The sequence below is a fragment of the Chamaea fasciata genome, unplaced genomic scaffold, assembly GCF_029207755.1.
Source record: "Chamaea fasciata isolate MVZ Bird 193981 ecotype frontalis unplaced genomic scaffold, bChaFas1.0.hap1 SCAF_3, whole genome shotgun sequence".
NCBI classification, from domain to species: domain Eukaryota; kingdom Metazoa; phylum Chordata; class Aves; order Passeriformes; family Sylviidae; genus Chamaea; species Chamaea fasciata.
Window position 1 is genome coordinate 22,695,713 of NW_027094088.1, and position 20,510 is coordinate 22,716,222.

At 40.7% G+C, this 20,510-nt stretch overlaps 1 protein-coding gene across 3 annotated transcripts in view; it reads left to right on the forward strand.

Moving 5' to 3' along the window:
* KCNH1 (potassium voltage-gated channel subfamily H member 1) overlaps positions 1-20,510 on the forward strand; it is a 177,294-nt gene that overhangs the window by 1,204 nt on the left and 155,580 nt on the right. For all 3 annotated transcript variants that reach the window (XM_066178346.1, XM_066178347.1, XM_066178349.1), the window contains exons 2-4: positions 9,623-9,746; positions 9,987-10,093; positions 19,933-20,061. In XM_066178346.1, coding sequence (XP_066034443.1) covers positions 9,623-9,746; positions 9,987-10,093; positions 19,933-20,061 — 360 coding nt within the window. The remainder of the gene's footprint in view (positions 1-9,622; positions 9,747-9,986; positions 10,094-19,932; positions 20,062-20,510) is intronic.

The following is a 20,510-nucleotide window of genomic DNA, read 5'->3' on the forward strand; positions in this document are numbered from 1 at the left end:
CTGCATTCCTGAAAAAATTACTCTCCGAATCTTGCCCTCTTATTTTTATTAATGTATTTTAAAATGAATGTTGCATGTCATCACATTCAGGCTGCTTCTCTAATCTTCCAACAACAGTTATTGAAGGTTTTTCTCAAACCGGTCTCGACTTTGTAGATTATTTTCTTCATTAAAAACCAATTTCCTCTTTTGGCTTTCAGTGCCAAAGCCTCGATTCAATAAATCAGTTGAGGCTTGGAAATGGGAGGAATCATGCAGCAGAAGCTATGCTCTGTTTGTTCTTCTCTTCCCCCATTATTAAGAAGGTGTCATAACAGAGCATGGTGCCAGACAGCACAGGTAGAATGACAGCACTCCATTTCCAAATGCTCAGCAAGTCCTGAGGACTGGAATCAATACAAGTTTTTAGATTAAGCTTGGTAGGAAATGATGCACAGTTCAGACATACTAGGCTAAGCTTAGGTAAGTGATTCAGGTTTAGAAGCCTATTTCTTCTGTGACGTGCCTTCAAGTTTTTGCTGGACCCAATCCAGCTTTGCTGTAAATGTGGTGCTGTCACATACCAGTGTGGGATGAATCAGTTTTTCTAACCTTCATGTGTTTGAAGAGACAAGGATAGACTCCTTTCTCTCGTGCTGAGGCAGGGCTATGCTGACCAGCACGGGGGCAGTATGGAAACATGCCAGTTCCTTGTTGCCCGTCTTGTCTTGTCCTGCCTACTTGGCCATTGAGATGATTTGGGATGCCCACAGGATGAGCGCTTAAATGGGCCCATAAAGCTTGAGGTTTGGCTCTCCTTTCTTGGTTTTGTTCAATTGGGTAGTAATGTGACCCACAATGAAACTATCTACGCCATTTGGGATTTGCCAAATAAACCTTGGGCTTGCTGTCAAGCCTGTATTTGCTGGCACATGCAAGCAAGTTGAGTAGTGCCAACAGATATTACGTTGATACAAATATAGGAATGTTCCTAATTTGGAGAGGATTCCCTTGGAAAAGAGAGGAATTTTGTCATTGAACAGAGATAATGTACTAAGTGCTTCATGTGAAGGGACATGTACATTATATGAGTGTCATCAGTCATAGGTGGACTGAGGAAAGTGTGTTTTGGGGCAGGGGGTGTTAATTCAGTGAAAGGGGCTGTATGGTGATAACAAAGGAATGGGCATGCAGCATCTTTTGCAAGCATTGCTCTAAGGACGGCACTGATTCCACCATTATTTTACCTGTAGTTTTAACAAAGGATTCCTTGGACAACCTTTCGTGTTAGATGTGGGACTGGTGAGCTGATGCACATTCTATGGCTAGAGGTAGTAGCCATACATAGGCATGCATGTTCAGGGTTTTTTCCATTAAGGTTAAAATTTGGCTCATGTTTATAGCACACCTTCTGCAGCAAGACTCACCTCCAACTCCTTTGGTCTGAATCGTCTACTTCAGAATTATCAGGAGTGAGAGCTTCTTCACAGGCTGCAAATCAACTGAGACAAGTTCTCATGCACTGAATGCCTGCCAAAAGAGCTGTGCTAGGGTTAGAGCTGCAAAGCATTTCCTTCTCACTGGAGTAAAGAGAGGGTGGGATGGCCTTAGGGTAACACACACACACAGGAAAGAACATGTAACGTGTCATCTTCCTAGACCTGTGGACCTTGTCTGGTCCCCTGTGATTTCTTCTCACACAAAAGCCTTCTGGATGAAGTGTGAGCTTATTCCTCTTTGAAATGAGGAATAGCATAATTCTGATCATCTTGTATTTAATGTTTAAAATCTGTTTCTATACTAGCCAAGCAGAGCTAGAAAAATAAATGTTGCATGCAGTGGTTGGTTGATAAAAATTTCTTTGAAGCATTGAAATATTTAAAGACCAGAACACCCAGTGGGACAGAAAATGAGCCCATGCTGTAACACAGTGCAGTATATAAAGAATCACTAACCCCTTATGGTTACTGCTAATGTGATATTAATGTTTTTTCTTGGTAATGTAATACATCCACAGTATACAAGCACAGTAATAATAACAGTTACAAACCTGGATCACGGCCAGGGCACCCAATTCAACTGGTGCAGCTTATTGTAGAGGTTATTTGTGATATTGCAATGATTTATCAATATCTGTAGACAAAAACAGTTTTTGATTTATGTAAATGTCAGCTGTATTCTTCAATCCTTTCTTGGTCATAATTCTCATTGAGATGTGTGATAATTGTGCATGTATAAGAATGGCAAAAGTAAGTCCTGTGTTTACATGGCTTTGGAATTTCAATGGAAGTCACAGGTACTTTTCTGATTTATGGACAAAATAAGGAGGTTAGAAGAAGGGGAAGTTAGAAGGCGGAAGGCTTGTGTGAATTTAATTTTCCTTTCACAGAATCCCTGGGAACACTCTAAGGAGACATCAGTTATGGAAGGAAACCTGCATCTTTTGATGAAGAATGCAGAGTTCCCTGTAGAGAGAAAGAAAAAGCACCTTCAGAGATAGATCTTGAGTATGAGAGACATTTGCATGATCTATGGCACTGCTTTCATTACAGGCTATAAAGTCCCAGTACAATAAACATTTTGCATCCTGGGCATGCTAACCTTATACCATCATCAGAACCTAGGAGAGAAATTAGCTTTATTGTAAACACTTCCGAAACTGAAAAGACTGGTTTTGTGTTCAGCCAGAGAGAAATGCAGAGGAAACTTAATGGAGAATGAGGAATGAAAACAGCAGACCTTCAGAAACTGCAAGAGGACAGCTTGTAGGTTCTGTGTTAAGGACATTTTCCCTAAGAGAATAAAGCAAAGGGTTTTATTGCTTCCTGATCTTCCTTCTTTCCCATGTTAACAACAGTGGAGACACACAAATTTTCATGCATGCTTTTCATACAGTTGGCCAGTACCTTGAAATACCTGTTCATTATTGACAATCTTTTTTTCTCAGTATCACTGGAATTGAATGTAATTTTTTTTTCTGCTGGCTTTTACTAGGCTAGAAGTCTAGTTTTGAATGTGTGCCTTTACGCATTTAGAAATGTACGACCTAATTTTGTTAAAATTACTTTTATAGATAGTAAGGAAAAAAATGTACAGCACAGAGATGACAGGTAATGTGCTTTAAAATTAATGTTCTGAAAGCTCAATAAGTTCTTCTGTGATAATTCAATGTATCAATCCAGTTTCACATTAAATCCTAGAGCAAGATTGTAAAACAAATCTTAATGAAACCCATTCATTGGAGAATTGGTTAATGCATTTTTGTAACTCATAGAAAAAAGTGAACAGGGAGTTAGGTCTTGTCTCAAACACTTTTAAGGCTATAATCAGTAAATCAAATGGGTTCTTTAAACTAAAGAGACTCATAATCGATGCAACTAAAGCATGCCTTTTTCTGGGTTAGTGCTCAGATCATATGGGATGGGAAAACAAACCCCCATAACAGCTGAATGATGAAGTCTCACTGCTAAACAGTGTTTTTGTCCTTTAATAAGAGTGGTGCAATGTCTGACTGTTACCAACTGAGGAACTTTCTCATTTCTGAAAATCATCTAATTGTCTCACTCTAACGTCACATATGTGTAAATATTGTGGGATTTGTGTTTTAGTGTTTATTTTTGGGGGGGTTGTGTTGGATTTTTTTTAGCTTCTCAGTATGGATAGTGCTTCAAGGAAAGGTGACAAATCATGCTATCCATAAAATACATATGACACCTTTGGCACAATTTTGGTGCCATTTCAGCTCTTCTTATTTTGTTATTTTGCAGTAATTTGTTTTATTTTAAAAAATATTGATAATTATGAAGATTTTATAGCTGTTAGAATGATGCATTATTTTCAATTTAAACTTTACTCATGGTAGATGCCATGGTGAGGTATTTTCTGTAACAATGCAAAGTAAGGATGTTGAGATGGAAAAGATAGTTTTTTGTCTATTCTGCTGGCTGCAATTAGCATTCATTTTCTGTAATGATTTAAAGTGACTCACTTGAAGTTGTTGCTTTAGTTGGAGTCTCGTTATTTGTTGAAAGAACGATGATATAAATTTTTTAATAATTCTTTTCAACCTGCACTTGCACTTTGCTCTGGTACACACATGCCAGTGTAAGTCATGTTTGAATAAACATGGAATGTCTGTATTTAGGGAATCGTGTTCATGCTCTAGCAGCCAAGAAACTTTTATATGCATTTTGTTTTGAAAATTAAATAAGTAGTTATATAAAACTTTTATAAAACAGCCCAAATGAACCTATCTGTAGGGGTTTATGTTTTTTGTATTACAGTGAGCTTAAAAATTTTGACCTCGAGGATGGATAATTTTGAGGGCACTGTATCTTTATTCTATAGAGAGATCTAGTTGTTTAATGGGATATTTAAACACTGAACCACTTCCACTGTAGGAATGAATACAAGGAGATAACTGAGTGAATGTGAGTATTCATGTAGCACTACTGACTTCCACAGGAGGATGTGGGTGGGAGAGCAGAATTATTCCTATTTATTTTATTCTACCATATGAATAGTCTTTCTGTCGTTTGAGCAGGTCTGTACTTGCTTTGACTGCAGTTACACCACTTCTGTTAGGATGAAAATGTGTTTGTTCCCTGAAGTGCAAGTCTTGAATCCCATGTGTGTAAAAAAAGGATTGAATAAGTACTTGAAATTCAGTGTGACTTATTTGTACTGACTTAGGGCCATATTTTCATCTCAGAAGTTACATTTGAACAATGTAACTAATCAGTGTGACTAAATGCTTCTGGTTTACTTTTTTTTTTTTTTTTCAAAGCTAAGACGAAACATGAGCAAAAATTCAAACATACCTATCCTTTGTTAGCAATTTTGACAGGCCTACTTATATACAATATTTGATTTCTATGCTCTGGGAAGAAATTAGACAGGAATGAAGCAACCTCTTTTCTCCCCAGTATCCAAATGATGCTGTTTGTTATGCAAAGTCACAAGTTTGTAAATACCATTTGTCCCTTGTCCTTAAGCTGTATGATACAATCTTTGCTGCTTTGACAATGGCACATGATTTTTGCCTGCTGCACATTTCTTACACTGGCTGTGACACAGCATCTCTGCTGCTCTGTGTATCCTCCACCCCTGTTCCATGGGTAGGGTAGGAGACACGTGTGATGTGCAGTTCTTTTAGTTCTGCTGTAGAAGTGGTTGGTGCTTGGTAATGCTGAAGAACTGGGTTTGCTCCTCTAAAGATCCATGGGAAGAGTTTGAGACAGGATAAAAAAAGACCTACTGGTCTCAATAACCAGGGCTGTCATTGCCCAGCATGAGGGAGGCTGTGGTCTGGAATGAAGAGGGCAATCCCCTCCCTCTCCCCTTCCCATTTGGTGAGGAGCAGATCTCCCCACCATGCTGAGCCTGGTTCTCCTTTTCCTGAGAGGGGAATAAACTGGGAACAAACCTTTTGAGTGTTGTATTTGTACGATGACTGTGGGAAAATACATTAATGTATTTAAATCACATTTGTGCACTACACAAACCCAAGCACCCTGGGGGATTTGACTGACCCAAATTACCCAGGTCTGCACTACACCTGCCTGGGCAGAAGTTTTCCCTCAGCTTCCTCTGTGCAAAGAGGGAACACCTTCAGTGTGGGAATGTGTCTGGCAGTGCTGTGGGAATATGTTTGGCTGTTGGTCTCTAACCTTCTGCCAGTGTGTCCCAGAAGAGGACCTGTGCATCACTGGTGGGGCAGGGAGAGTGGAACTGGTGTGCTGGCCTCTGGAAAGAGGTGGGGGGGTCTCAGCTTGGCAAGATCCATGTTACAGGAGAGGCTGGGATACAGTGGGAGTGAATATGCAGCTGTGCAGGGCAATGAATAGTACGGAGGAAACATTTCAGTAACTTGCTCCTTGCTCATGCGAGGAGGTGACTCCACAGTGAGTTAGTCCTGGCCAGATAAATTCTGTGAGTGCAGCTTATCTACAGGAATTTTGGAAGCTGATGGCCAGTTTTGGTTAAACAAAGTACTAAATGTAGCGGTAGGATTCAGTAGATCGAGTAGTTTTGGTAAGATGACTGCTCTGGACACTTGTGGTTGTTACTGTTTAAAGGACCAAGGTTATTTAGAGAGACATTTTCTGATTCTTCTGTGATGGTCTGTTTTCTGAGTGGAGGAAAGTACTGGTTTCAGTGACTGAGTGAAATTCATTCTTACATTTTGGAAGGAGTTTCTTGTTGCTTTTAAGTGGCCATGTGTACTTTAAAGTGATTACCCAAACTGGATCTGACATTTGAGTGTATAGATGCTGACGTGGGTATACTGCAGCGAGCAGAACTAACCTGGGGAAAATGCAGGCTAGAAAATATGAAGTGATGCACTTCACAAAGTGATCCATGCTGCAGAAGCCTGCCCTACTCATGCAAGTAATTGCGCTGCCTTTGTGATGCTACAGCTCTTACTTGTGTTTCTGCAGCACGTTGTGCTCCATGCTGTACCTCTGCATATTTCCTTGCCTCCCAATGCTCTTGCTCAGGTTGTGCCAAATGCAACACAAGCCAGAAGTCCAGGTCTTTTATATGAGCCTGCCCTTTCCAGTTCTAGCTCAGGTTTTCTTGGAGCTCATAAGATGGGCCAGCTTCTTCTTGGGCCAAGCAATACTGCTGACTCAGTTGCCATTGTGATATAAACTGATTTTCAGGTAGTGGAGTTCATGGAGTCCTTTCAAAGAGGTGCTTCAAGTCACTAAATAGTTTTGATATTTCTGCTATTACATGTCCATTTTGTCCCTGTCTTTGAAGAGAATTTAATAGTGGATTTCTTCATGGTCTTCCCCTGGACAACTCCTTTCCTGGCCTTGGTGACCCACGTGTGAGTCCCCAAGAGTCTCTGCTCTGTGATACTCAGAGTTCACTAGAGCATCCCTCATGCTTGTTGTGTAACAAAGCCACAGCTGTTTCCTGGCCTCTGGGACCCTGTGTCCCTGCAGATGAAATGGCAGTATTTGCCTCACTGGATGTTATTCAGTATTTTCTTATGTTAGGAAAAAATTTTAACAGATTATGAGCTGTCCCCAAGCAGCACATTGTCAGGGATGTCAATGCAATTGAATGTAAATGATAGCAATGAGGACAGCCCTTCTACCTCTGGGTTGTCTGCCGGAACAAGCCATGCAGTGAAGTTATAAGTGGGAGTTGTTATTTTATGCTGTGTCTTGCCAGCGTTCACACAGGAAAAACACTTGTCAGAGACACTTCTGAAGAAATGAGGTGTGTTTGTCAGCTACGTAAGGCCCAGATCAAAGAAAGGTCAAGATGCATGAAATTGGAATCAGCTGGAAGGGAGAGACACTTATGAAACAGTAGGATCATCCAAATCTCTGACTTATTCTTTGGTTTTATAGTTGTGCAAAATTTTTCCTTTAAAGCTTTATGGAGTAAAGATCCCTCAGCTTGCTTCTAACTCACAACTAAACCCAGCCTGGACTCTCATGAAACACTGTACCCCTACATGCTGGAGAGGCTCACCCAGTGTTGACTAATAGGGGTGCATAAAATACAACAGGCAAGTCATACTGACTTAAAAACTCACATAGTGAGGATGTTGACATCTAGTCACTGTGGTAGCTTGATGATTAGAACAGTCATTCAAGAGCTGAAATAATGGTTGAGCTTTCACTGCCTTAAGGCAGCCTACATCTTCTAGGAGAATGTCCAAACTGCTGTTGTGGGAGAGAAATGTGTGCATGCTCTCTATGCATCCTTTGGAAACTGCCAGTCCAAAAATATCGGGCTTTGCCGGGCCAAAGCATAAGTGGGAAAGTTATTCTTCAGCTCCTGCAATAATGACAAAGAATTGAGTATTATCTGTGAGAACTGGGCTTATGTTAAAATATTAGTTATTGTAACACACATAGGAAAGGGGAAAAAACCCCAGCCTTAAAATATTCCCCTTTTTCATTGTTTTCTGTGGTTTAACTTGGTCAGATTTCTATTTGCTGTGATAAAGTTCTTCAGTTCTCCTCTCCAACAGTGCTCACAGAGCTTCCAGCTCCCAAGTCTTTGAAAGCTGGGCATCTAGGGACTAGACTGTTGCAGTCTCACCTTTTGGAGCTTAAATTCCCTTATGGATTTAGGGCTCTGTTTTCACCTGTAAATAGGACACGAGAGCATTTTTGTTACTCACAGAAGCCTTGCAAAGCTAGATAAAGTAGGATTATCACAGTGATGGTTATCAGAAATGTGTCCTATATAGCTTTTAATGAAAAAAACCCAAGAGATTATTTATCTGAAGACAATAAGGTTTAAGGTAGTGGAGAGATGGGAAAGTTTCCTTTTGAGAAGGGAAGGCTGTGAGAAGCAATTCTTAAGCAATTCATGTGTGAAATAACACCATTCAGATCAGGGCAGGACCTGGCCTAACATTTGTATTTGCCTTTTTTTTTGGTCATTTTTTGTACTTCCTGATGAAATTTTAAAATATCCTAACACACTCTAATGTAGTGTTTATAATAAGACACTCAAAATCACTTGCTTTAGCAGTGAGAAATTACTTGGTTTACTAATTCATAGGAAGGGATAAAAGAGATGTATTGTTTTGGGGAAAAAGTGCTTCAACTAAGCAAAACCCATGGTATATAAAAGAGGCTATGAGAAATAAAGCTAAAATATTCTGAAGTTTTATTACTGGTGAATTTCACCTGAAAGAGAGTATAAAAACACACTTAATCATGCTTGTGGAATTGGGCAGTGGATTTAGCTAGCTACAGGACTACTTTATTTAAACCCACTTGAAGTTTGGGGTGAAAGATTTTGAAAGTGGAAATTGAAACAAACTAAACTACGGATGTGCGAGCAGCTGGGAGTAGACACTGAAAAGCAGACAGTGCGGTGAACTCCCGTAAAGGCTCTCCTTAAAAATGAGTGCCTCTTGATCTCATGTGACTGCCCAGACTTTCTTTCAAAAGCCAAAGGGTTTTTGCAGCTGTGACAGGAGCCACCATCTCCTGCTGCCTGCCAATGCCCAGGGAGCAGCACTGCTGTCTGTCTTGGCACAGGTGTGGGTTTGAGTTGGCAGTCGTAAAAAATGTGGCACACACAGCTCCAGCAAGAATGGAGGCGTGAATCCTGCTTAGTTTGTTTCCTCGTACTGACTGAAACTCCTTCTGGTTTGTATTGCAAACAAGGAGTTCCTTCTGCTGGTGTAGTTGCTAGCCTAGTTTTTGGTGTCCTGCTTGGGGTGCTGTGCTGTACACAAGTGTTTGAGCTTGTGTGGCCAGCAGTGAGGGCAGTGTTGGAGGAGTCACTGTGTCTGCATTCAGGGAGGAGAGCTTTTGCTCAGGTGTTGCTTTGCCCACCTGTGAGAGGCTTCCCATTCAAATGGAGTGTTGTGTTGGATCAGTGCATGTGGCACAGAGGGAAACAGTTTGGTGGATCTGTTCTCAGCCAAGAGTTGAATTTTACCATCATGTGCTATTTATGCTCTGTCTGAGTAATTAACACTTCTTTAAAAATAAAAATTTACTTAAAATCCGGAATAATCCTGTTGACTGCAGTGGGAGTGATATCTGGGAAAATTGTGCAGGGAGTGAAGCAACTGGGATTGGGTTCTGAAATGAGTATTTCCTCTAATGCAACCATAGCTTTGACTAATGTCTAACTGATGTGTTTTTTCAAACAGATACTAATTTTGTCTTGGGTAATGCCCAGATCGTGGATTGGCCCATTGTCTACAGCAATGATGGATTTTGCAAGTTATCAGGATATCACAGAGCAGAAGTTATGCAAAAAAGCAGCACCTGCAGGTATTTGAGAACAGATTTATTTTCTGTTAAATAGGTTGTAGTGTTGTGCCTGTTGCTTGAGGAGAAAAGTAATCTGTTTATTCCAGTTTTGTCTTTTATCTCCTGGGGCTACATCTGTCAAATATGCTTTCCAGGTGAAACAGAATCAAAGAAGAGCCATTTCTAAATGGGTCCTTTTTACACGGTAAACAAATGGCTTTGTGTCTGGTATCTGACTTGAATTTCTCTGTTTATTTGCAGTTTTATGTATGGAGAGCTGACAGACAAAGATACAATTGACAAGGTCCGGCAAACATTTGAGAACTATGAGATGAACTCCTTTGAAATCCTGATGTACAAGAAGAACAGTAAGTAGTCAATTGGTTTCTTCATTAATGTAGGTGCATAAAGTTGTTCTTAATTCTAGTGTAAACTGCAGTTCTGTCACCCTGGAGGAGAGTGCTTTATCTGGGGCTAAATAAGCCCCAGTTCTGCCACTTGATCTAAAAGGGAGAAATGAGAACATTAGAGATGAAAGTCACTCAGGGAGGCAGAGGAAGCTTTCTAATTTGTTCTGACGTTTAGAGTAATTTGTGTGTGATGCTTTAAGACAACACTGACGATTACATCAACAATGGTAGTACACAAGCCAGGTTTAGGCAGGTTGGCACTACAGAGAACATACTCTCAGATTTAAAAAGCTTGATAAAGCAAAGCCAGTACATAGTAGGTTTGGAATAAAAAAACCCCATCATTTGTTTTAGAAATTGAACTCCTTCTGATGCTTTCAGATGAAACGTCTTTTGTTTTGGACAAAAAATCCGTCATTCGGACATGATTTTTTTTTCCTAGGAGATTCAATCTGTCTATAACTGCACACATCAGCAGATGAACTACTTGCCCCAAACTTGGTGTCTCACCTAGTGTGGGCTATGTCATGCACAGTTATTTTTATCTGTTTAATGTCACCTGAAGTGTTAATACACTGAGGTCTTCAGCCTGGCCAGATGTTAAGCTGAAAAAATTGCATTCGGTAACTTATTTTGCTCTTAGCAATTTTGCCTTCTAATAATGAAGCTGGTACTGTCTGTATGCAGAATCTGTATGGCCTTGCTTTGTGCTGCTTTCCTCCTAGGGCTACCTGCCTCTGCTGTTTACCTATTTCCTAAAAGCTGATTTCTGTTCCTAGCTCAGTTTGTGGCTGTGGGGACCATATGCAGCTCACATCTATGCATCCAAACCCAAGTAAATAAGCTGCAGTCCTGGGATCTAGGAGAGTCTGGAATTCTCTCTCAGTTATCAGCGATTTGGCACCAAGAGACTATGCAGCTACTCTTCTGTCATGCTGCAGCATATGGCCTGTAGTAGAGCCTGGGGCCCCTCTGTCTTTTATGCAGATTTAAAGCAAGGTAACCGTGGAGTGAGGAATATTTCCTGGCCTGCTGTGCACTCCTCCGAGGAGAGGTGGCCTGGAACAAAGTCCAGCTGTGTAGGAGCTGTGTTGTGTGACATGCCAAAAGACAGAGTGTGATGGGTCTGCTCCATACACAGAGGGTCACAGGCATGGGAAAAAGGAAAGCACAGAGCTTGCTTTCAAGTTTAACAAACTGCAGGGCACCTAATGTTTGTTGGATTTGCAGCTTTAGAGATACATTAACTACTGTTACAGAGACTGACTAATAACACTAGAGAGTTTTAACTGAAAAATATCAAAAAGGGGACATCCTGGAACTTTTTGTCAATATAAGCCACATCACAGAAAAACACTGATTTACCAGTCACTTAGTACCCAGACTGCACTTGCCTTTGTGGTCACCTTACCTCTGCCTGCAACTATGGCAGTGGTTCAGATAATGAACATGATTGGTTCTAACCTGCCCTCAGTTTGAAACCTTGGGAAAGGATCCTGAATTTTGTTAGACATCTTTTTTCCCGGTCTTTGTTTCTTCCGTTGGTCTCTCTGTTCTTTCCTCATTCTATTTTTCTTTTTCAAATTAGCCAGTGAAATAGATGGGAAATAGATTTTTCTTGCTCTTTACCTGTCTACTCCCTCCTTATAAACTAACAGTCACGATAAATAGCAAGTTTTTTTTTCCCATTTTTGAGTTGTTGGATAACTGGTACTTTTTCCACAGCCTGCACATTTAATGTAATTCTGGCTGTTTTAACAGTACAGTCTCTATCCTTTTGGAGGAACAAAGGAAAACAAAATAGGAGTTTTGTGTTAATAATGATGTCTGCAGTGCAAGTCAATCTCGTACTTTTAGGAGCAGCAACCACTTTTTTCTTTCTCTGAGTAACAATTAGTCCCTGGTGTTAAATGTCAAAGCAGATTGAGACATTTAATGATGCTACTAGAAGTGATAGGCTTTTTTTTTTTTTTTTTTTTTTTTTTTTTTGACGTGGCAATCTCCATGGTGGTGACCCAGTGCTAGTATTTACTTGGTTGTTTGATAAGAATACAACATCCAGCTGTTGATAGGTACAGTATATCCACAAACTTCATTGCAGTTCACAGTATTAACTTCAGAAACAACATACAATTTTCTACCTTCATCATGTTTGCATTTATGGATGCTGCCTCTACCCTGGCCTTCCCTTTCTTTGTCCAGTCCTCCCTGCATCCAAAAGTGGCTATACTCTCTATTTTCAGAACTTGAAGTTAAGATGTGATAGAGGTTTGATGATTCCTTGGGCTCAGCCCTTGATAACTTAGCAGATATGTAAAAATCATTGTTATTCTGTGGAAGAATTGCTTCCCAGAAATACAGAGCCTCTTCAGGATAATTGGAAGCAATTAGAGCAAACAGGTGCATAGCCGCCAGATTTTTGTCATTGTTGCTTTGATGTCATCCAGTTGCATTCAGTGGGGATTCATTGTCATACCTGGAAGGAGACAAAGTGAAAGCTTTCTTTAATCAGGACTGCAAAGTGACAACAGACAGACTGACAGTAATTTCACATGAGAGCTTCAGTTCCATTGTTTAATTAGATGTGAGCACCCAGTGATGCTGGAAGTATTGTTTTTTTTTATATGGGAAAATTAAAACATTACTAAATCTGAAGTCAGTGGAGACAAATGAACTTATACCAAAGAAGGGTACAGCTAAAGTATGAGAAAATATTTTGTATCTAGCTGTAGTCATATCTTACCTGAATTGATGTGTTTTAAACATCTAACTTCTTATGAGACTTTGACAGCCATCTGTTAAGTTTTTACACTTTATGGTCAGGCTCATGAGTTAAAAATGGCTGAGTAAATTAACACTCAGGATTTTCCTTGGCTTGTTTTTCATCTACAATGTAGGCCTGGCATACAAGCAGTGCAATAGCAGGCTTATTCTATATGCCCTTGCTTTCGTTATTGATGAAGTAAAGTTTTGCAGGAATACAAAATTTACTTGCTTCTATCTGCCCCTAAAGAGGTGGTGTCCAATTGAAATCTAACCCCCTTTTCTATGCAGTACTTGACCTACTTCAATGGAAGAATATTTGAAGTGGGGTGAACTCGTCAAAGGTGAAGTGCATCAAGAGTTAGGAAGGGTCTTCAAGAGTCCCCTGTCTGAGCAGAGGGATTCCCATTGCTTATGGTCTGCAGCTGTGCAGCAGAGAGAGTGTTAAGACACCTTTTTTTTTTTTTCTGTCTCAGAAGTTCTCTACAGATAGGACCAGCAGAATGCTTGCCAGAATGCTGGGTTGGCTGTAGGTAACTCTTTTGCACACTGCAAAGCAATTTGGTAAAGCAGTAGCTCTTTGCTGAGTACACATATAATGGTGAGAGTCCCAAAGGCTGGGATGCACTTTCTATTTGTGCTGGGGTTCACTTCCCTGTTTTCTGGGTGCTTGAACATTTAACAAATTTAATAACATGAATATTTGTGTGTGTGTGTGGTTTTTTTTATTTGATTGTTTGATTTTTTAAATTTTCATTTTAACATGTGCACAATCTTCTCCCCTCCTTCCTTCTCTCTTCTTCTCCCAGTGTATTAGAAAGCCTTCAGATGTCAGAGTGTGACAAATCAGCCTAAAATAGTGATTTGGTAGATTCTGATTGCATTTATCTTTGGGACCAGGGCTTTCTATAGAGGTTCAAAAGCAAACAACCCCATCCCAATTTATAGGCGGCCAAACTCACTTCAGGGTGGTAGACCTGTGATTGCCCACCACTAAAGAGTTTCTCAAAACTGTTACTGGTTCAAACCATCTAAACCCATTTATATTTGTGCATGCCGTGCCTGTAGGGTCTCCAGATGGAAACCTTTGCTAACCCATATCGTTGCACAGGAACAGAAGCAGGAAAGAATGAGGGTGTTGCAGTCAAGTGACATGTATCCTCCTCAACCTCTCACTGAAGTGTAACTCCACTATTTGTCAAGCAGTATGCACACCTGCATCTCCTGTGAAATCCATCTGTGTGGGTTCAGTTACCTTCAGCAAGGTCAAATTAAATATTTTGGACTCATACAACTGGTAGTTCCATTGATCTTGTCAACTTCAAACGTATTGGCAAGAAAGACCTGCTGTCATCTCCACAAATATGTACAGAATTCCCAGTAGTAATCCTTAAGTATTTTTCCTGGGGTAAATGGAAAGAAGATCTCAAAACTTTACTGTGTCTTATACTCATGTTGTGTTCTTCAGAGAACTTGGGATCAGGTGAACTGTGTCAGCACTATTGCAGTACAAGAGTGTGTGCTGAGCCTTGATTTCTACTGTGCTGTTTCAGTGTCATAGGATAACCCTTGTGAATAGCAATTCCACCTTTGGGGACTAAAATCGATTTTTCTTATCTTAGCATGTAAAGATCTGACCTTTAGAAGCATTAGGTGCCACAGCATCCCAGCATCAGGTAGAGAAGACATGAAGGTAGCAGCTTTGAAAGTGCTGGGAGTGTATTTAAAGGTTTACTCTTGGCACAGAGTGGTGAGGTGCATGCAGAGTTGGTCTCTTCTCGTTTGGTACACTCTGCTCAAAGCTAGAGTCTATAGGAAGACTTCTGCTCTTTGTCTTGCACGGTCAAATGTCATGGGCTTCTCTGAACACCTGGTTAAAATCTGTGTGGGTATAATGGCTTGCCAAACTCTCTCTGACCACACCTCATCAGCTGTTTTGCTAGTTTGACCTTGGACAAACTGTTCGGTCTGCGTGGGATAGAGACAAACAGCCTCATACTGAGTACCTGGGCATCAGTGAAACCCTAAAAGGGTTTTATGGTGTAGAAGGGTGTAATGGTCAGCCATGCTGTTTATGTAACTTAACTCCTGCTGTCTGCAGTGCTGCATGTAGGAATTGGTGGAGAAAGGGCACATGTTTCTACTTCCATACTGCTTGGCTGTTTCCCATCTGGACAATATGTGTCTCGTGAGTGTTTGACTGAGGCATTATCAAGTAACACAGAGGTTGTGCTGCTTAGAGGAAACTTGCCCCATTCATTAATGGCAGTGTAGATGTCAGCTGACCTGTCTAAACATGGTTTTTCCATTGTATTTCAAAATTAATTTTGGTTTAATTAATCAAAAGAAAAATTGTGTATTCCAGTTTTTTTTTAAACTGTGCTTTTTGTAGTTTCGAAAAACAGTTGGCCTCTTTGGTTAAATGGCTCAAGGTATTGGCAAAGAGCACATTTAAACAGTGTTTTTCATTTTCATATAGCCTATTTTTGTTTGGCAGGAGGGAAAACTTAGGAGAGCTCAATGGTGTGCTCAGGGAGAAGCTGGAATAGACCTTTAAGATCTCTTTCATTTGATGATGTAAGAATTTCTGAAAGACTTCAACCAAAGTTAAATAGCATGTGAAATGCTGGTGTTCTGGCCATCAAGAGGTTGAACATATCATTGTTTAAAGACACAGGACTGGGAAAAAGGTTAGGGAGGAGACAGTAGTGTTCGTCTTTCAGACAGGAAATTGAAAGGTATGCCGACATTTAGAGTGTGTTAGTCTGGAGAGGACTTGGGTTTTGAATCATGGCCCTTAAAATTATCTTTGCTTTAAAGCAACACCATAAGTACTGTCCTTAGGTCATAAAAGCCTATCAAGAGCTGCACCTGTTAGTTCTGAATTGGCGATGTAACTTTGGTATCATGAGCCAGGCTGGTCCTATGGCTGCTGTCAGGCATTCATTGTTCATTCAAAGGTGTTCATTTCTTCTCAGTTATCCACGCTGCTTGTCCTGCAGCTTTGAAGGGGCATTCCCTTTTCTAGCATGATTGGTGCTATGCCACTAGACAAATGCTGGATTCTTTCACTGCTGATTCCAAATCTAACAGAAGCCAATGCAGCTCATGAGTGTTTACTTTTTTGTTTGTGCACTGGTATTATCACTGAACTTTACCAGAGAGAGAGGTTGCCAGGACTAAACACAAAATGTAAATGGAACTAGATGTATTGTTGGAAATACTGGTAAACACTTTCTGTGTGGCTGTGCACCAGTGCAGACTGGGAAGTTACTCTTGTTTTGCTGTGAGAACTCTGGAACATGCTGCAGTTTCGCTGCCTGAATAACCCACAGGCTGAATCTGAAAATCACATTTTTCATTAAAACGGCCGTTTTTGTGCCTCCTGCTAGTCACGGTTGTCTGGCTGAGCAGAGATGTTGGCTTTGACACCAAGAGCATGAGGGCTGCCTGTAGGACGTTGAAATTCTAGTTTCCGACCTGATTTATAAGTAGTTTATACTTTAGGCTTTCCTGTTTAATAGTTAAATAAACTGTTTAAGAAGTAAAATTCTTCTGATAATTAAACCGGTATGCAGGACAAAAGCTGAGCATGGCCACTTCTTGGCTGAGCCATTTGGTGTGTTCCCACATTTCAGATCCCAGTCCTGCTGTGAATGAGTTGCAGAGCACTGTGGAAAGCCCATGTAAGCCAGCACTGTGAGCGCTCACCTCATGACTGTTTTTTTATATCCACTTGTCTCCTATTCACAAGAGACACTGACAAGATGTTAGGGAATGCACTGCCGGGAAAATACAGTGCTGTGGAGCTAGGTACATGGCCTGGCAGAATTTTCCATCTACTCATTTCTGCCTTCGCAGTGTTACTGTGTAGATCCCAAACTGGAAGATGATTTCTGCAGGCCCTGTGGGCCACCTTGATTTTCCATATTGCTCTGTTTGTGGCACTCTGAAAATTACAAGGGTACCCAAATAGTGCATTTCATCAAACACACCTACTTTTAGGTGTCAAAAACGTCTGGCTCTTTCTTTTAGTCTATGGGGCGTATCACTAAGTTATACACTTGGTTCCAGGTAAAAAAGTGTTTTGTCTCCCTTCTTCCTACAAATAATGCAGCACACGAGTGGGAGTCAAGGGAGTCAGAAAGTAAAAACCCTGCTGATAAAAGCTCCTTACCCTGCAGCAGCCTTAGACAGGTTATTGGGAAAAGTCCTCTTGCTGCATTCAGAACGTTAGAAAAATCTTGCAACAGCATACAATAGCATAACCATAAAGGGAAGATGACATCATGCATCTGACAAATAGCTAGAACAGGAGGGTGAATTGCATCCTTTCTGTGTTGAGTACAACATCTTCAAAAGCACAGTAGTAAGTTTTTATAGCTATGAGAGACAGAGAAGAAACTACAAGAGTGTGTAATTCAGCCTCAATGCTGTGAAGGTTAATATCATGAGCAGCCCATAGCAGAATGGCTTTAGCTCGAAGTAGTAAAGCAATCCAAAGTGGTTTTTGGGAGGGGAAAAAAATTCCCTAATCAAAAACAGTGTGTGTGGATAAAGATCAAAAAGCAAGGCTGTGGATGGAGGTCCTGGCTGATTAAAAAGTTGCAGTGTTAGTGAAGGGTGTTGAAGTGGGTAAAATGAAAAGCAGTTAGTCACCAAGCAGTCTCTGTAAAAGCAGGATACAGATTTGATCAACCTCAGAATAGTTCACATGTGAAGTTGGGAAAAACAAGTAGGCAAGAAGAAATTGAGACAGGCAATTTTAGGAGCTCTTGAGAAAGGGTAGTGTAAAGGGTGTTACTGTCTAGAAAATTGCTGTTGGCTGCTTTGTGGCAGTGTCTTCTAAGCTCATTAGCAAGTTAGAGATGATTTTACTGGCACAGTTACTTGGCTGAATCTTTTTTCTCACTTAGCATGTTTGCTTGTTTATACTTTTTTTGGAAGAGGTTGTTCAGGAATGTTAACTCTTTAAAAAAATTATAGTGACCCTTGAATGCTTTCTGCTATGGAGGCATATTTCAGAAATGGCCATCAGTGATTCCATCTGGATTTCTCTGCTTTTTGAGCAGAGGCCTCCATGCATCATAGACCCTGCTGTTTGTAGAAGTGGCTGTACATATGGCATGGAATCTCAGCCAGAGTTTGAAACTGCTTGTGTGTTATGCAGGCACAGTGGGAGCCTTAGGAATTGAACTTGGTTTATGGAAGTTGTCCATGGGTTTTGAAGATGCCCTACCTTTCTGTAGCCAGAAAAGATTGCTCAGCACTGAGGCTGGGAAACAGCCAGGTGAGACATTGGTAACAGCAACTTCTCTTCTGTTAAGATAGTTGGGAATAAAGCTGTCTTTGCTTCTTTTTTTGAACAGTAACTTGTGAGGTGCCTGAGGTTTTCTTGTGACCATTTGACAGCCAGGAAACACAAGTTGCCCTTGTTACTAAAAACTATTGCATGAAATATACCATGTTGTGCTCATGTTAAAATACTGAGCAATTCAGATGAAAGAGAATCTGATCAGTAGCGGGTCCTGTGACTGAGAAAGAAAAGGAATAGTCTTCTAAGATCACTGTAAATAGACTTTGCTACATGAGTAACAAAGATTGTGTGGTGCTATTTATTCTGGCTTTCCCAGAGGGTCAAGCTCCTGCTGATCCTGGTCTTATTTTGACCCCAGGTATGTAGACCCTTCTCTCCAAACAAAGCTCAAAAGAGACACATTAAAAAAATGTTGCTCACAGCAAGCAAGCCTGAATCCACTCTGTCTCTTACTTGTGTTTTCAAAAGCAATGATGAGTTGTTTTCATCGTCTCTGAGGGTGTAGGGACAGTCTAAAAACCCGTGTACAAACTCCCTGAAGGCTGAGGTCTGGAGTGTCCCTATTGCCATGTACCTCAGAGTTGGAGGTGTCTTTTCATGTCTAAAATTAAGGCTGCAGACTTAAAAATGGTGCCTTCAGGGAGGTCATGTTATCACATTCAGGAGCCAAGTGCTTTGTTCTGAGCCCTCCAATCAGCTTATACTCAAATATGGCTAAAATCAGTGTGGTGAGTCCTGTGAAATGAGTGGTAGACACTGCCTTGTTACTTGTAACTTCATCGGTATCACTGGGGTCTTCTCAGCAGTGTCAGTAATAGAGAAATACAGAAAGGCAGGGCTGGCTGATAGATTCTCTCCTCAAGGTGATCTGTGTGGATAGAGGTCAAGGAGAAGTGACAGCAGCATCTGAGGGGTTCTATTGTGGGACCATCTTTTTCTGCGATGTGCAGGCTTTCATCTCTCGAGCAGTTTTAATTAGCAGTTCATCTGCTGCAGTAATTAGAAAGGTGCAGTTTTATGCAGTACAGCTTGATCCCATCCACAGCTTGTGTTCTGGTCCTAATGGTTTGTTCTCTCCTGAATCCAGTGGAGTCTTGCTTCACCCTGGAGTGATTGGGAGCAGGCTCAGGACAAGGCGAGCTGGAAAGCAGCTTGTGAAGGGTTTCCCTTCTGTGGACAGATTTGCAGGTTGGGCCAGAGCTCCCAGAGCCTGGCTCTGAAGCTAGACATAAGTTACTATAGTAGCCTATGTCTAGTTAGGGCATGGTCTTTTTTAGGGTGTTCTTGTTAGCCGGGAATTACGAAGTCAACCAAACTGGTCATATTCTTGAGTTAAGACTCTGTGTAATGCTCATGCCCTAGGCGCAGCTGGCCTGTTCTCAAATCCTGCAAGAACCATCAAGACACTGTTGTGTGCAGCCATGGGACTCTTCTTTCAGGAGATCATGAAGCAGTTCTTAAGCCCAAGTGTTAACTTTGGAGGCAAAGTTCAAAAATAGGGTGATTCCCGAAGATTAAAAAGCTAAGCAGAGACAGAGCAGAGAACTTAAATAACAGACTTGTCAGCTGCTTTTTTATTTTTCCTAATAGGTGTTTGTAAAAAAAGCCAACATTAAAGTAACTCTTACAGATGGCTGATTTGAGATGTAAACAGCTAAACTGGCACATTTACTGTTTTGCCTGCCATTGACCAACTCTTTCATGCATTTGTTTCCAGGAACACCTGTCTGGTTCTTTGTGAAAATTGCTCCAATTCGAAATGAGCAGGATAAAGTGGTTTTATTTCTTTGCACTTTCAATGACATAACGGCTTTCAAGCAGCCCATTGAGGATGATTCTTGTAAAGGTTGGTCTTTTTCACAATTATATATTTATGCTGCTTTTGTTTGTTTGCCCTGATCTTGAAAGAGCTGAAGTCCTTTAAATACCCAAGCCAAAGAATTAAATGTTAAAATAGCTTGTAGCTGTGCCACTGGGGATAGCATTTGTGCAAGAAATGGTTGCTGGTTTCTTTAGTGAAATTGCTCTGGCCTGCACTGGAAAGAGTCATTGCTAATGAAAGCCCCATTTGCTTCAGAAAGCCCAGTTTACATGGTAAATAAGTACTGTTCTTTCTTTAAAATACACTATTAACCCACTCTCCAGCGTAGCCTTCAAGGATTCACAATGTTGCTCAACAGCCCTGTACAAACTGTGTGTGAAACTATATGCAAAAACTGAGGAATTAACTCTGGCTGAGTCTAGCAAAGATCGGAATAATTAAATTCTTCCTGACTTGGTGTTACTTGTCATTAT